We start from the raw sequence: 18,043 nt of genomic DNA, 5'->3' as shown, positions 1-18,043 counted from the left end.
TTTCATGCAAAGAAAAATTTTCTCAGCCAAGAAAAATTAAGAGACAGCATACTGGACAATGTTAATGGGAAGTGCATAAAACCACTGGCATGCAGAGATGGCAAAAGAGGGCAAAGGGCTATCTTCAAAGAAAGTACATTTCCAAGAGGTGACTTTGAAGGCAACTTCAAGGCTTGCTTTGCTGAAATTTGCACATGGGGAAAAGTTGGTACTCAACCAGCCCAAGCCCAGGGCCCCATCCAGGTGTGCTCTGCCATGACAACTGAGTTCCAGCTGTTTTCACCTGAAGGCTTCTCGGCTAAATAATCCTCATTTAGGCAACAGCACAGTATCTGTGTAGGCACACACATTCTCTGGCTTAAAGGCTCGCTTATGAAGTGACAAAAGTCACTGAAGACCAAAACCAACATTTGCTGGTTTTGTCTTCGGGTTTTTTTTTTGGTTGAATTATAAGAATTATGTTCATAGGTTGTTCACAAAAATCTAATTTCACAGCTTTTATTCCCAGGAACCAGACATGATGAGAGCCCTAGCTGACTGACGGTCACCTAGTCATCTTCTAAACACCTGTCCTATGGGTCTGAGTGGAAAATAAGTAAGTGAATCCCATCACAGGATCTCTCTCTCCCTTCAAATAATACATACATTAAAAGGCAGCTTTACTCTGCATTACCAGCATGACTCAGACCAAAATAACAATTACAGAGACAAATGGGGCTGCATATTCAGTTACACAAACATTTTCTAAACTAGAATAAAATCAAATTATCTTATGAAGAAAACAAATCTACACTGAGGCCCATAAAACACACACACACAGACACACACACACTGTTTTGGCATTAAAACTCTGCATAGATCAAAGATGCACTTCAGTTATCAGAGCCCCTGGTGTACAGAAGTCCTGCAGAAATTCAGCCTCCAGCCATGGGACCAGGGCACAGTACTCCTCCACTCCTCCCCAATGCCCTCGGGGCACTCAGCAGCTGCTGCCCGAAACCAAGCACGAGGCTTAGGAAATTAGAAAAAAAGTGAAAGATTTTAAAGTGGAAAGGTCTATGACACATATACACCTATGTATTAGAAACTATTCAAGCTAAGACTCTAAAGATTCTTACTTTAAATCCATTTCCGAAATGCATTTTAAGTGCAATTTGTGCTTTTTCATGTGCTTGTGATGCCACTATCACCATTTGTCAACCACCTTCTGGCACTGTGTGTGCTTCCACATGGGAATAGCCAGTGGAGGAATACCCCAGACGCCACGATACAGGCAAGGTAACATTTTCCAACTACTCTTCAGACCAGTATAGCAAAACTAGGGCTTACAGACACTTGGTTAATACGTGAGTCATCTTTACCCACGAGCGCAGTCCTGCTGGCGTCAGACAGGTGACACGCACGGAGAAGGGTTTCTGCAACAGGGCCCAGAGCAAACGAGTTTGCAGTGAGAATAACTGGCGCTCCCACGTCACTGCCAGGGATGCCAAGGAAGCCGGCACCACTGTCATGGAGGCTCTCGGTGCTGCTGCAGAAACAGCACGGGGAGTTTTAGATACAAAGTCCCCCTTCACTTCAGCAGGATGGATTTCCAGGACTGAACTTCAGCATCTAAAGGGATGAAATGGAGAGCGAAAAGCACAACAGTCTCACGTATTTTAACAGTGTTGCAGGGGAAAAAAACCCACCCTGCATTTTCAAACAATTTATTGCATAATGTCATGATATGTAACTAAATACATTTCAGGCTACAGTGAGGACAAAAATCTCTAGAACAGTTAAGTACTGGCGATACTGCATTATGAAAAGGAATAGAATGGCAGCACTTAGTTAGAATCAATACAAATTAACACATCTGGGATTTTTTGTTTTGCCATTTACAAAACAAATAGTCTACACTGCAAAATAGCTAAAACCTTAAGTGATGGAAAATGCTGGGATTTCATATTTGCCTTCTTCCATTCAAAAGTTTCCAAGACACTTCACTGATGCACTGTTATTTGAATGCAAATTATTGCAAAGACAACTGTCCCTGTATTTCTTGATTTGTAAAAGTCAAGAGATGTTAGGCTAAGTCCTGTCCCCATTTTCTAGCAAACCCAGGGATAGGGGGGGAAACTCCTCCAGATTACTTCTGGAGCTCTATCATTATTCCACAGGTGAAAAGACAACATATAGAAGAACTTCACATAAAACAGTTCCCTCATAATATATTTTTTTAAAACATTAAGATAGTGCAACCTTTTAAAACACATTTATCACAACACAAATTAATTCCTTGCATTCATCTAAGTTCTCAACTTTATACCTTGGCACACAGAACAGGAATTTTGTTTCATATTAAAAAAATCCACACCCTGGGAGAAAAAAAAAAAAGCAAACTGGCCAATTCTTCCCCCATTTATCTAGCAAAACCACCTTATACCTTCCGCCATTCAGTGAGTATAAAACAGGCTGTACAAGCCTTCATTTCTGTGCTAAGTTAACTTTTAGAATTAAATAATTGAAATAGTTTATTAAAAAAAAAATAATATATCCCCCCCTCCCCTGAAACACTGCTCATAGACAAACTGAATGGAAGTTTGTATTTCTTTCAATCTGCTTTGCATGCAATTCCCCTGAAAGGAATCAGAAACAAAGAACTGGTTTGCACGTTTGGTTTTACTAAGTTGTACCACGTGAAACGTAACAACATTGTGCACCGGAACATGGGAGTCTTCCTCCACCACCCTGCTGGGATCTCCTGTCTTCAGTTCAAATGCACCTGGGCGAGTAACTTTAGACCAGGTTTCCTGCTTTCCGGTCTTGGCCTTTGCTGGGGACTATTGTGCTCTCTGAATTGTTCTGCTGAAACTGAAGTCTGCTCCCCCTCTGCGAGGAAGGAGGCACGTTGCTGTGCTGGTGATGGAAAAAAGACGAGCCTGGGTAATGCCCCATGACCTCGCTGTACGTCGGGGGTGGTCCTTCCATCCTTCCATTACTGCTATAGTTGGTTGCACTTATGCCCGAATTGCTGCTTGGTGGGCAGGGGCCCCCATTGTACATCGAGATGTCTATCAAATCGCTATCAAAAATGGTTCGGTTGGGTGGTGCCCTGACGGATTCCCGGTTGAGCTCCATCTGCTGTTCTGGGTCCCGGAGCTGCAGGGTGCATGGGCCTTGGTACGGCGGAGGCTCTTCCCCGTCAGAGAGGGAGATGGTTGGAGGGAGGTCAATCTCATGCTGCATGTAAGGGTAAGTGGGCTGGAAGCGACTGAAACGGTCCCGCTGCATAAAAGATGGGGTGGTAAACCTGTCCCTGGACCTTGGAGCATACATGATCTGAAATAGGAAGAGAGACACACGTGACTCCACCTCTGAGCAAAGCGCTGTGGTTGCTCCACATTTACAAAGAACCAATGAAACGGAGAATGCTTCTCTTTGCCACCCATCTTAGAGATTAAACCCAGCAGATGCTGTGCACACGTGCTCCCACATGCATGCATGAGAATAGGTAGAAGGTGCAGGAAGGAGCTAACACACTTGAGAACAGCTTCACGAAGGAAGACCAAGACCCAACACACCTTCTGACATTAAAACATCCAAAGCAAAAGCAAATTATTCTGTTTCTGAACAGAGGAAACAAATTCTCTCTAGTCTTGACAATTGACTAGTTTTACAACAATGTCCCACTACTGAATTTCAGCTGCAGTCTGAGCCTCCATCTCCTACTCCGAGTTAATGTAATACCCTACACATCACCAAAGAATTCAGATGGTCATTTTAGTACATTTTGTAAAGGCCCAGCATAGCTCATGCCTTCAATACCAGAGTGTATCAGGTGTCCTCCTCCCCCTCAGTTCTCAGCCAGGACTCAGCCCCTGGGGAGGACCTACAAAGCTTCTGCACTGTGAATGCAAAAAATGCCCCTGGTATATTAAACCCTGGAGAAAATCAGGCTTTACAAAAGGAAAAGTTCAAGAATTCCGTGAGGTGTTACTGCTCCTCACTTGGTCTATCCCAGATCCACATAGACACATTAGCTTCTCAGATCCAAATCTACCAAACTGCTCTTCTCTTTTTTGGATTCAAGCTGGTTCTCAGCCTGTGACCCTCACACATGTAGGGCCAACCATGAGGAAGTTCTGCTGTTTGTCACAGGACAGCTGGACCACTCAGAGCAATACACCCACAAATTATTACACAGACCAGGGATATGAACCAGCTGGAAGAAGACAGGAGACACTGGTGACAGGACATGTGTTGTAAATCCAAGAAAAATTCTGGGACAAGAGCAACTAGTCTCCCAGTTTCCAATGGATCTCAAATTGCTGAGCCACTGCATCAAAGAGACACACCTCTACCACCTACTTGTGAATACTTACATGACACAGGTAGCTGCTGATGGAGATGAGGTGTCAGGTAGGTAGAATTTCATTGTTTTAATGAAAAGGTCTCAGGCATTTATGAAATGGGAGTTGAGGCAGGCTCACACAACTACGTGAACTGCACTGAAAAAGCTTTCTTTACAAAACAGATGCATGTTTTTGAAAGGAACTAAATACACATTAAAGGAAAAAGGGAAAGCACATTGGTGAAGATAGTCAGAAATCTGTCAGTACCTCTGAAGCACCCTGGCGCGAAACTGAGCTTTCTGAAGGCCACAAGCACCCTTCCTGAAACGTGAAAGAAAACAACAGAGGAAAAATTAATAGATCACATCACCATCCTGCCTCAATATGGAAGCAGCAAACTGGTTGCAGGTACGAGAATGTGGCAACAAGCAGAGATGACAGGACATACTTCAGCACCTGTGTGTTGAACGGGTACCTGTCACCTCCAACCCATGATGAGGTCACATCAGTAAGGTTGGCAGGTCTGACAAAGCTGACCTGCCAGCCGGAATCCCAATTACACACCAGAGGCAGAACAGTTCACAACAAAACCTGGCATCTCTAATCTCAGGGAAGCAACAGTCATGCTAAACCCTGGTAACACTGTCAGCTGCTCGATTCCCATCATAAAGGATAGTCAAGGAGCTGAAGTTTCAGCTGCCAGTTTCCCTCTTCAACCACTTCTCCAACTACCTTCTCAGGCCAAAGTATTTTCTTCCTCATGCCTCCAAACGCTGTTTTGACACTGTACCAGCACTCATGGCAGACAAAAGGGTGAAGAACAGTATGTCAATAAAGGAAAACAGCTTAAGGTGTACCGTTATTTTTCTTAATTAATTGTTTAGAGTAGAAGTAACTCCTGCAAAGAATGTATTTTATTGGAAAATTCTGAAGCAGGAAAGGACACATCAGAGTAACTATAAGGCACACAACTTCAATCTTGGTGCACAAAGAGAAAATCAAAATGGTCATGACTCTTTTCTTGATGCTAATTCAAGTTTTACAGATAAAAGAAATTTCAAGAACTGGAAGGAAAATGCATACTGTCCCCAAAAGCATTACCATGTATAGAGTACTGTACTGCTTCTTCTCACCATAGCATCTTTCAACATATTTCAGATATAAAAATAGACCCAACTAGATGTTCATCATGACACTCGGAGACCAAAAGCCGTCTGTGATCTTGTCAGGAGAGTCCACCAAAGAGGAAAGCTGCTCTAAGAGGAATCTCCCACAGGATTCAGCTGTTAAGGGAAATGCTTTGAATAACAAAGCTGGTACAATTCTCTTCTGTAGCTTTAGAGAGCAGAGATAGAGGGAGGCTGACAATTGCAATTATTTACAACTTTTCCAAGTATCCTCCTTTGCAAAGGGCCTGATATGAAAGACAAATCATATGCAGATCCATGTATTTCAGTGCCTAGACAAGTTTTGTCAACAGAAAAAATTGTAACCAACTGTATATATACATGCATATACATACTTCTACCCACCTTCCTTTCCATTTTTCCATCACCCAGATGCCCTCACTTTGAAATATCTGAGGGTATGTCTGCACAATTAAAGACAATCAAGTTATCAGCAGTTGACCCAACAGGCTCCGAGTCTGTTCCAACTATCAGTAAGACATATTAGTCAAAGCTGAAGTTCTCAATTAACTGCCCCTGAATTACAGGCCATACACAGCCCAAGAGCAGATTCCTGAGTGATGGTTTGAAAAAATACAACAGTGTGTAGCTTTATGCTTAGTGCAACTGTCTTGGTCTCACCTTTAATGTGTTCAGCCTCAGAAGAGCGGAAAAAAGGCAAAATCAATGACCCAACCCAGAATGAAATAAAATCTACTCCCACCACTCACATTAGTTAAACTCCCTTATGAAAAGGAGTTCCTGATGTGGAAGTGGAATTGACAACTCCCATCCTAGGGCCCATCTCCCCAAAGACAGGAGAGTAAGAAGAACCAAGGGAGATGGTGCAGCATATAGAGAAAAACTCCTTGCATGGTGATGGAATGGGATCTGCCCACTGAGCCAAGGCACCCAGATCTGGTACCAGACATGCATAACAGAAACACCTTGCTGGAAGTGAGGAGTTGCCTGTTATTTCTACTGCTGATGCCTAAATCCCAGCACAGGAGGCACTGCAGCTGCTACAGGGAACCCACAGAGTGTGCCCAGGGCACTGGGATAGTCACACAAAGAGGATCAGACCAAAGGAGCCCAAGGCTATCCCCACTCTGGGATAACTACGTAAGGCAGCAGCTTGGGATGCAGTTGAACTCTGAGACTGTGAGATCCTTAGGATGTAAGGATGTGTAACAACATGGTTTCTGTGACAGTATGTCACACAGACTACCTGTATCTACCCCCTTCCCTAATGTTTCCTCTGGATAGAGTAGCAGGCTGAATAAATCATTTGGCAGTAGCCAACCCCCATTAAGATCTCTATCCCAGGAGCCAGAACTCTCCAGGCAGATGGCTGGGTAACATGTGCTTAGCATGCTCACACTTCAAAAATACCAGGCTCCTTATAGCACATGCAGACCAACCTCACCATCCATACATGGTTGGTCCAGTGCCACAGTACAGGATTTTCTCATCACCAAGTCCAGACTAACTGACCCAACATAGGAATTTCTGTCCTCCTGAAATTGCTGCATCCCCCACATGAGACTTACTACCTATCTTAAAGTCTTTATTTCAGGGAAATCCTTCCTCCTCTGCAGTGGGTAGATACAATCTAACCCAAAGGTAGGTGCCCACCTACTCCACTGTTCTTGGGGTGATGTCCAGGGGTTGAGAGGAGAAGAAAGTGTTGCAGAAGGAAAATATACCCCTGACCTTTTTTCTCCCAAGAAGTAGATTTAAGAAATAACATGATACAACTACCATGAACAATCTGGGGTGACTTACACTGAGGGAAAGTGCTATTTCTTCCTCTCTCCTTGTCCCTTTACTTACAAACCTTCGTTTGGCAGTTAAAATACTTCCCTGTATTCAGATCAGTGAAAATCAGATGAGAACTGACAGCATTTGTATTTATATTTCCTGATGTTGTTCTCTCTTTGTGTTTCAAAATACAAGGTAGACTGGTCTAACGATTAAAAAAACTACTTTTGACTTCTTTCCACCGTTTTCTCATCCCACTTCTCACCCTGTGAGCAAGACAAAAGCAGGCACAGGCAATATGGATTGGCACCACAGCTAACCAGCCATCAGGCCTGGCACACACTTCCAGCCCCAGTACCACACCACACAGTATTAAGCTGACAAGACACTTCCCAGCTCCCACATTCAGCTGCTGGCAGTTCTGCTCAATGGCCCCTCACACCAAATGCCCAGAGATTTGTACAAGTAGCTCTCAGGTATGCACAAATAAGATTAAACCTGAGCAAAAGCAATTTACCCATTTTTTTATGTGGGCAGTACCTCATTTACCTGCTTCTTATAGTTACTCAGTAGCTAGCTACCTCAACTTGCTCCCTCTTAAAGAGATTAAAGGTCTTCAGGCATGAGCTTCAATACTTAAAAGTAACAGGCAGAGAAAGCTTATACATTTATTATCTATATTGTATTAATCTTTAACATTGTTAGGCTTTCAAATGAAAATCCTAGCACCTACAAATAACACTAATCAAGAACAATCTGAGGGATCCACCTATGTCTTTTGCTGACCTTTGCCATTTTTGGATTTCACAACAATTTACAGAAATTAATTTTGCGATTAGGTTTTTAAATAACAGCATCATTTAATAAATTCAGCTGAGTGATTAGTTAATTATGGTGAATTATCTTATGGTGATGATTATTTAACTCAGTATACAGAGCTTAGGAGACTGCATAAACCTAAGATAATTTGCTATTTTGTATTTTACAAAGGTTTAGAGCCTCTAGAATTAAACAGTGTAGGAAGATGACTTTTTGAGGACATTTTTAAACACTGGAGCACACAGTGTCATCTAACTGTCTCAGCTGAGCAGGAAAGACACTTAACAAAAGAACAATTTTTAAGTCAGGAGAAGTTATAGCTAAAAATTTACACTTAGTAACAAAATCTCAAACTGTAACAAAGTAAAAGGATCCCTTATTTCAGCAGGGATAATTTTCTTCATAGTAGCAAGTATAAGGCCATGCTTTGGATCTGTGAGGAAAATGATGTTGATAACACAGGGATGTGTTTGCACTTATACAGTGTAAAGGCCTTGTCTGCTCATCACCCCACCCCACCAGCGAGGAGGCTGGAAGTGCACCAGGAGTTGGGAGGGGACACAGCCAAGACAGCTGACCCCAAGTGACCACAGGGACATTCCACACTACATGGCATCATGCTCAGCATACAGAAATGGGGGAAGAAGAAGGAATGGGAGGACTTTCGGGAGTAATGGCATTTGTCTTCCCAAGTCACCGTTACACGTCATGGAGCCTTGCTGTTCTGGATGTGGACAAACACCTGCCTGCATATGGGAGGTGGTAAATGAATTCCTTGTTCTCTTTGCTTGTGTGCACAGCTTTTGCTTTACCCATTAAACTGCCTTTATCTCAACCCACAAGTTTTCTCACTTTTACCTTCCTGATTCTTTCCCCCATCCTGCTGTGAGCAAGTGGCTGTGTGGTGCTTAGTTGCCAGCTGGGGTTAAACCATGACAATCCCGTATAATCCAAACTTTTCTTTTTTCCTGACTGTTAAGGAGATTCTCAGGCTTTCTCCACTTTTAAGTTCCTGAGAAATAGAACTCTGCCTGAAATTATGTTTCCTGAGAAACAAAAGTCAATTTTCCACTGTCTAAAATGCATTAAAATCATTAAGGTCCCTTTTTTCTCCCTAACTCAGATTTTTTTTTTTTTTCATATATTAGTGTACACACAAATATATATGCTTCTTTTGCAAGTGAAATGTTTCAGACAGCACTGTAGTTTCCTATTTTGGCCCTAGGTGGTACAGTACACCACATTAAAGCAGTGGCTTGCTGAAAACGCTCCAGGAAGGCACAGGGGCTTGTTCCTCCCTGTCTCCTCCTGGGTGCTACAGACCATCGCAGCTTTGAAGATGGCAACATTTTCCCTGCCAAACACAAGCAAAACAAACTATTGAGCTGTCCCCAACTGAATGACGAGTATTGCAGAAGGACTGCTTGTTCCTTTAAAAGCTGTGTTTCCTCAAGGGTAGGAAAGGTGACGGTGTCTGGCAGAGCAGTGCATAGTACCAAGGAGAAGCACTAGAGCATTATGGAGAGTGCCAAATCTCTCACATGTAACCTGCCTCCCTACACTTACTGCAATTATTTCTGTTACTTAATGCTTTAAAACTTTTATTTCTTCAACTTCACAGCACTTCATCACTTCAGGTAATCTTCATTTCATTTAATTGAAGGGAATAAGTACTATTATCCCGTCCTCCTTTGGAGATGAAGCAAGTTGCCCAGGATGACACACTGAGTCAGGAGCCACCCAGAGCCAGGGTTCCTCACTTCTAGTCCTACCTGCAGATTTCCTAGACAATCCTGCCCTTATTAAAGATACGTTGACTGTACTACGGTAGACTTCAAAGTGTGGCAGCCATGCACACTGTCCCTCCTAGCAACACTCTCCTAAGGAAAGGCAAGCCTGTGTCCCTCAAGGAGACAGCAGGAGAATACAGTACACGTCCAGCCCCTGCCAACTGATGACTGGTACAAACAAAAGGATTTGGCAAAGCAGGGTAATCTACAGCATTCACACTCTCCTGGCTGTAGATTGGGTTCTTGTTCCCAGTGGGATTTTCTTTCTTTTGCATATGTCAGTAAGAAAGTGAGAATGAGTGGCCCAGGGACACTAGCAGGGAACAAAAGGAATAATGCCAAAATCAGTAGGAAACAATTTAAGACCAATAGGAAAGACTAACATTTGAAATTACTAACAAATCCCTGAGCTGTCAATTATTATTATTTTCTGTCACCCTCCTGATGTTCCCCTTTTATTCTGAAATAGTTGATACAGGACAGAGGGAAGTATTTCTTAAGCTGTGCTCCTGGAGTTTGGCATTCCAGACCACCATTATCAGTGCAAGTTCTAATGCAAGCTGACTAGCCCTAACAGCAGTGCTGCCCTCAGTGCTGGGAGGCAGGGGATGGCCAGGATGAGCATTTCATGTGATGGATGTAGGGACTTTGCTGCCAGGAGTAGGCCTGGGGCAGTCCAACTGTTCAGTACTCCTTCAACATCCACTTTATAAAAGAAGACAACGCAAAGACAGAAGCCACCAGGATGGAGAGAAGGAATGAATTTAGGAACATCAGAAGCTCATTAAGTACCTCCCTGTAAGTCACTTAGTTAATCTCTTTCCCATCAATGTCCCCCTGGAAATCACTGGTGATGACACTAAGAGTTAATCATGAGGAAAGCAAGATTTATCTTTTGTCCCAGCAAACAGCAGAGTGCCACAGCAGCAGCTCAGCTGAGGCTACCTACATTCCTGCAGGATTCTTTTGGTTAGCAGCAACGCTGCCCTCCCAATACAATGTCAATCCTCCCAAGGCACAGCCAGCAATGCTGCAACATGTAACTCCCCTGGAATATCAGACACAACTACCCTGCGCATGGATGTACCTTTCTAAGGCTCCCACATGGCTCTGCCCCAAAACCCCCCAGCACTGCCAGTAGCATCAGTTGCTCCCCCACAAGAGGTTGTGTTGTCCTAGTAAAACACCCCTGAGCATGCTCCTGGTATATTCCACACCCTGCAGCCTTCTTATCCCTCTCAGGTGTTCTGCAAACCTTGGCTTGCTCCCAGCTGTGAAGCCAAACGCTGATGGATGAGCCAGCAGGGGGAAATTGTTCAATATTTTATCCATTGTGATATGGACACCATTTAGCACCTTGCAGCCTTACTTCAGACTGCCACTCACATCAACATGGTTGTCACTCAGCATCATTCCACCTCTCACAGTTATGACCACAAAACTCTTACTCCTGCTAATGTTAAAACAAGACTGGAGTGTTTAATAGCCTCACTATTAAAGGAGAGGGTAGGCAGCATCCTCAGCAGCACTGCTGCAGAAGCACTACTCCTGAGCAGTGTTTGTCCTGCCCTTGGTTGTGAACTGTTTAAAGCCTCAGCACAGTAGGCAAAAGACTAGAAGATGAGACTCCAGAGGGGATAAAAACTAAAAAAAAAAAAAAAAAAAAAAAAAAAAAAAAAAAAAACAACAAAAAAAAAAACCCAAAAAAACAACAAAAAAAACCAAACAAAAAACAAACAAACAAAACAAAAACAAAAAACCAAAACAAAAAAAAACCCAAAAAAACCAAAAAAAAACAAACACAAAAATCAAACCCCACAAACCACAAAAAAGAAAAAAAGATATCGACGAAGTGGTGGTTACACAGAAAAGCATATTGACAGGACAGGTGCACAACAATGACTTTTTAGCATGTGCTTGTCAAGGAGAAACTTTTTTTCTATGATTGGTACCTTTTCTGTCTTTCAAATGTTACTAACACTTGTGACTGCAGTGGTATTTCATCTTTTTAATACTCTAATTTCCACCTAGGCCTGGAATTTGAAATTCTCATTACCATACTTTTTAAATCATGTTTGTTTTGTTTGGGGATGTTTGTTTCCATCTTTTTGTTTGGTTTTTTAAAACATTAAGGAAGTTCAACCAGAAAAAGAAATCCACAAATACCTTTTATTTCATTATTTCTGAGGCCTGACCCATGAGTTTTACAGGTGTGAGGCTGGTAATAAAGGCAGCAGCTAATTTATCTGATCACTACACTCTGTAGATGAACCAGAATAAGCGATACACCTGTTCAATAGCTGATCTTTATATAGCCAGAAACCTGTGCAATTCAGCCACCACTTAGCTGTTGGAAGGTATGATTATCTAGAAATAGGACAGGCTTGAAGAAAAGGAAAATTCAAGGCAACAAAAGGACCAAAAAAAAAAAAAAAGCCTCATCTAAACAGGAAAGGCTGGATTCTACTTCTGCTACCTCAGTTACATGACAGGGTGTTCAATTCATAGTTCACCACAGGAACTACCCAAGAGCCAATTGATTTGCTTTACCATTTTCAAGAAATATATCTGAATTTCCTCTATTTCCATTCACTATTTCTCCACCAACAGAAGGCCTGAGTCAGACTAATATTTTCTTCAGACATTAGCAGTTAATAAATATTTAATTTTTTAGTTTAATTTTAATCAATTAAGTTTTCAGAGTCTATATACTGTTAAAAAATATTCCCTTGGAAGCGAATCTGCTTATGGATAGCACACGCACACAGAACAAGGCCTGCATGTTGAAAAAATAAATATATTTTAAAAGTGTATAATCTAACCTGCATCTTACTGCTCACACTGTCCATTCTTGTGTGACTCACTCCACTACGGACAATGAGAACAGACTGGTTGTTTTCAGCTCTTCATCACAGAGGTTTTCTGACCCTCATGCACCACACCACTTTTAAAAGTTTGTACTGCACAGCCAGTTTCTATCAGAATTTCCTTCTAACACCCAAGGAAAATTCAATGTTTTTGACATCTGAACTTAGAGACCTCTAAAGCCTCATCCCCTACAAGTATGGCCTTCTTGTAAGAACAGCTTCAGCTTATCAGAAATTCAGATGAGTAATAGTGATGACAAACCTATACCAGAAGGTTTTCAGAAGAATTAGTAACCAGTTCTTGCCATCCAATCATTGATTCCCACAAAGCGCTCACGTGGCTATGATTATCATTACTTATAAGGGTGTCAAACCGAAACTGAGTCAGTGTTTTAAAAATTATTTAAAAGCAGTTCTGGATACTAGAGTGCCTTCCAAGTTCCTGCTGCCAAACTGCATGTTCTTCTTCACAAGAAGGTGATATTTTCTCCCTTGTGCACAAGAGAAAAAAACCCCACCACTGGCTCTGATAACAGACAATACTAATGAACCATACAAAGGAAATAATGGGTTACTTCATGCATTTGACAGCTTACTGCAGTTTTAAAAGATTTGTGAAGATGAAAATGCATTTCATTTATCTGAAACTATTTCATTTTAGGCATTTGTAGCAATTATAGCCAACGTTTTTCAGACAGAAGTGTGATTTTTGAATTACAGTGTCCATTTCAAAGCAACATTCAAATTAATCTAGTCCATTTTTCCAGCCCTGAAGTCCACAATGTTAAGGTATGACAGTTCCAGTTTCATCTGTAACCAAATTAGAGTTAAGCATTCCTACACTATCAAAGTGTTAAGGAATGAGGCAATCTCTCCTTGAGGAGGCAGCTCCTTTCCTAGGAGCCCCCCTCCACAGCCTCCAAGGTAAGAGATATTCACCCCAGCAAGAGGGCACAGGTGATGTGCTAAGCAAAAGCTTTGGGGATCCTCCATTGTCACACTTTACAGTTGACTTTCAGGAGAGAGCTGCCAATTGTCAAGACTGCCAGGGGTGCAGCTCCACAGCACTCTCAGGTCCAGCCCTGGCATCCCTGCCTCTTCCCGTCAGTGCTCCCTCCCCTGCCTGGACACTTCCCTCACTGACCTGGCTGAAATCTAACTGTAAGGGAAAAAAAAAAAAACCAAAGCAAAAAACAAGCAATAAAACCCAAAAGCTGAAAAAGAAAACAAAAACAAAAAAAACCCCAAACCAAACAAAAAAAACAAAACCCCAAACAAACAAAAGCAAACAAAAAACAAAAAAATAAAAAACAAACAAACAAAAACAAACAAACAAACAAAAAAACCCCAAAAACAAAAACAAAACCAAACAATTAGCCTTCAGCCAGAGCGGTTCCCTGAGGCCTCTCACCATGACCTTGGCAGCTCCCTAAGGAGCACAAAGAAGGAGGAAACCTAGGACTGGGATGGATAAAAAGGCAAGACTGTGGAATTAGAAGTGGTGTAAACCATTACTGGACCACATTTCTCGGTTACAATCAGGACTTTTTGTTTTGACAGCGAAATGAAGGTGTGAACCCAATGCTCTTACCAGGAATTCAACACATCAAAAGGCTACCTCCAAAATGGCCTCTTACCCACTGCTGTCAGCAAAGAGGCCAAGGGCACCACTCTGGGGATACTGAAAAGCACATGAGAAGAAAGGACCTCCCTCCAATACCACAGCACACTGCACAGCTTTGGCTTCAGGGGGATGTTCCAAGGTCAGGGAGACTCTCTGGTTAACTGTCACAAGGAAGCAGAGCATCCCACTGAGCAAACTCCAGGCTCACAAAGCAAGTTAGGTGCCCATTTACTGTTGGGTTGACTAAATACAGCGTTAACAAGTCTTGACTGAGATTCCATCTTAAGTCTTGGACTTCATAACAACACATCTTAAACACTTCAAGTCCTTGGAGGGATCCTTTTTCTAGTCTCTTTCATGTGTTTGAGTGAAACAAACACTACATTTTCCTGCCCTTACTGGGACAGTGTTTTGGATCCAGCAAACAGCTATTGCAGCTTCACAAAAAAGAGTAACAGCAATAAAACTCCAGGGTATCAGTAAATACACGGAAAGTCACAACAAGGTGTATTTCAAATCCTTGTAACCCAGGTAATCTCCATTCATTACCCTTCCACTCCCCTTTCAAATTACAGCAGCAGCAAACAGAATGTCATATCTGAGCCTCCAAATGCAAAATGAATACAGGCTACATAAAACATAGCAGGCTCTAAAAATAATCAAAGACAGCATCCCTTAAATTTATGTTTTGATTTTGTTTCCTAATGACAAATACAACCCCAGCAAGAGACCTAACTATAGGCAGTATTACAAGTGATATCAAAAGTTTTTCCAACAGTTGCCTGTACCAGAGCTCCTCAGGAGGTTTTTCTGCAGGCCCATACAGCACAAGGAAAAAGAATTTGGTGCAAGGGGCTCATACTCACCGTCTGCAAAGTTTCTTCCTGTCTTCTGCTTTGGCTCTGTCGGTTGATAAAAGAGCGTGTCGAGAGTTTGTAATGGTTCAACAAGCAGATGATCACTACCACCATAACAGTTATAACCACGATTATAATGATGATTTGAACAAACTCCAGTTCAGCTAAAACAAAGAAAAAAGAAAAGAAAGAGGTAAATGTGTCATTAACACACAAAATTAACCATCAAAGCAATAATCTGAAAAAAAACTCATTATTTCATCAAGATTGATCTGGCATGTGATACTACTGCTGTCCATTCTGCAAAGCTTGGTGAAGAAAACTGTTCTAAGACGTATGAAAATTATCTAATTTTTGTCAGAGCAAATTGATTGGTATGACTGGCTGCAGGTCACAATTAAGAAGTTTCTTGGTGATCCTTCTCTGCAGCCTTCTCAGGTAATAAACTCCTCAGCATAAACACCACAGACAAGCCTTTTGGATAACATGTTTTCACTGTGTGGGGGAAACAAACCAACAAACCACACACACACACAACCCCCCCCCCATTTTAACAGCCACCAGTACTGCCAATAGAGTCCAGAGGGTTCCATAAGCTTCAGAGCAGAGGTCATGTAGAGCGGAATCAGGATGTTGTATCTAGTACACTACCCTTAGTTTTTTATCAGCTAAATAGCATGAAAGCTATCTAACTAGAGTGGAAAACTTTTATCCTACTGAATCTACACACAATGCCTTTTTCAATTACTAACTTCCCCCCCAACTAGCGTAAAGTTAACTCTTCTAGGACTTACCCGTTCAGATGAAAATGTAAAAAGAGATGTGGTACTCTAAAACAAGGTATGTTCCACCATGGTTAAAAATGAAACCAGGGCCTTGGATGTTGCAAGAGATACAATTACAATGAAGTCCATTAGAGCCCATCATCTTATCTGAAGCCCTGCCTATAACTAAAAATATTAATATATTTAGAAATGAGTCACTCTTGCACCCTTTTGGTTACACTGGAGCAGCAAGGATGAGCAACACAAGGGGAAAAATTGCCCTTTGGAGTTACTGAGTTGCTGATATTTCTATGGAAACCGCATTGCTCACAGGGAATGCTCTCATCTTGAAAGACAACTCCAGTTAATGGGAGGAGGTCTTTGGTTGCTAGGCTGGTAGAAAAAGCAAGTAAGCAGCACAAGTTGCTCAGTTTCAGTACTTTCCAAAAAGGGCACTACTTCTTGAATGCAAAAACATGAACTTCAGGGAACCAATATTAAATTTCTGTTTTAAAAAGTTAACATGAAAAGAGAGGTAATGACATATGAAGATGAAAAGACAAAGTAAATATCAGAAAACAAGCCTCCCCCTTCCGATCTCCAATTTGTAGAGACTCTCAGCTTTCTGTGTGACAGTAACACATTTGGGCAGACACAATATGACTATGAAGCTGAGGTAGAAAAATGCCATTCACACATAAAATCCAAGATGAACCTGTGGTAGAACTAAAGGAAATGCAAGGCTGTTTCATTATTTTAAGATTTCTTGTGAACAAAACTTCAGACCACAGATGCTGCAAGTGTGCTGGTGTTTAGTGGAGGCTGGTGTCAAGGTCCACCTGTCTGCCACAAGCTACCAGCAGGCACAGCCACACCACCATCTAAGTGCTGAGGGTCCACAATCTCCTCAGTAGGAGTAACTAAGCCTACTTAAAGCTAAGGAAAGAGTAAAGGGCAAAAATACACCTGCCACTTAATTTCTCTTTGCTGTTAAGTACCATCCACTCATCATTAAGACCACTAACATTTTCAAAGAATTTGATTAGTCAGTGTTTCGTGCTCTGCTTTTGCTATCAATCCCATATGCAGTGCAGCAAACCTTTCTTTTTCCCCTCTCTTCTGCAACTGGAAGTTAACAATGTCAGCACCAAAAGATCAAAAAGCAGGAAGCACAGAATTAATTAAAAAAGGAACCCACCAAAACCACACTTAAGTAAAAATCAGTTTTTCTTGGCTCAGAAGTGCAGAATACAGACTTTACACAGTTGACAACTGCTGCAATTCACATTCTGTGGCTACTGAAGTACTAAATGGTTTCTTTACCCAAACCTTTTATTTGGGTCCACGTCATACTTTAGACTGGAAATTGAGAGACTGTTGCTAAAGGGCAACATGCAAAACAAGCAATGTTGATTTAGGCTTTCCTAGAATGCAGAGATCACTGCAATGACATGTTACTTCTCTGTCTGCCAAGGGCAGAGTCTTCTAAATTTATCAAGGCCCCTGCATTTCAGTGGCAAGGGACAGTACCTCTCCATTAGAAATAAATTATTTGGTCTGCAAGCACTTCCCTTGGGAGGGAATAATTCGAAAGTGTTTGACTAAAACATGGTCATATAACAAAGAAAATAAAAAGCAGAGCACGCAGGTGTGAGCATAAAAGATTTTCCAAGTCCAGCTTTACATTACAAACACTAAACTGCAACAAAACACCTTACTGAGGCTCAAGACAATTTCCTCACTGGAAAGTACAGGGAAAAGAAAGGTAATTTTTAATCTCTTCTTTCTCCAGACTGACACTCCTGCTGCTCATTAGGTTATTAACAGGAAAAAGCAAAGACACAAGTGCAGCAGCAGTCTGTATTTGCTGGCACTGATCAAGGCCATTTAAATAGTTCCTGGCGGCTGCTGACAGGCACTGGGTCACCCCGGCCCCCACCGCCTCCCCTGCTCTGCTGCCCAACACCTGCCAGGCGCGAAGGGCCACCGCCTTCCAGACAGGCATCTCCTCCTGCCTACTTTTCCTTTCGGAAAAGAGACCGGGAGGGGGGGGCCGGTTAG

General features: G+C 42.1%; 1 protein-coding gene across 3 annotated transcripts in view; it reads right to left on the bottom strand.

The window, feature by feature from the left end:
- Positions 1-1,690: 1,690 nt before the first annotated feature.
- LDLRAD4 (low density lipoprotein receptor class A domain containing 4) overlaps positions 1,691-18,043 on the bottom strand; it is a 246,518-nt gene continuing 230,165 nt past the window's right edge. For 2 of the 3 annotated variants that reach the window (XM_018081916.2, XM_029959315.1), the window contains 3 exons: positions 15,228-15,382; positions 4,602-4,655; positions 1,691-3,321 (listed from right to left, as the gene is read on the bottom strand). In XM_018081916.2, coding sequence (XP_017937405.1) covers positions 2,779-3,321; positions 4,602-4,655; positions 15,228-15,382 — 752 coding nt within the window. In that variant the 3' untranslated portion in view covers positions 1,691-2,778. The remainder of the gene's footprint in view (positions 3,322-4,601; positions 4,656-15,227; positions 15,383-18,043) is intronic. The other variant, XM_018081925.2, reaches the window with a different exon arrangement.

The sequence above is a fragment of the Manacus vitellinus genome, unplaced genomic scaffold (assembly GCF_001715985.3).
Source record: "Manacus vitellinus isolate BGI_N305 unplaced genomic scaffold, ASM171598v3 scaffold_1_pilon, whole genome shotgun sequence".
Lineage (NCBI taxonomy): Eukaryota > Metazoa > Chordata > Aves > Passeriformes > Pipridae > Manacus > Manacus vitellinus.
The sequence above is the reverse complement of the archived record's forward strand: the minus strand, read 5'-3'. Positions and strand labels throughout refer to the sequence as shown.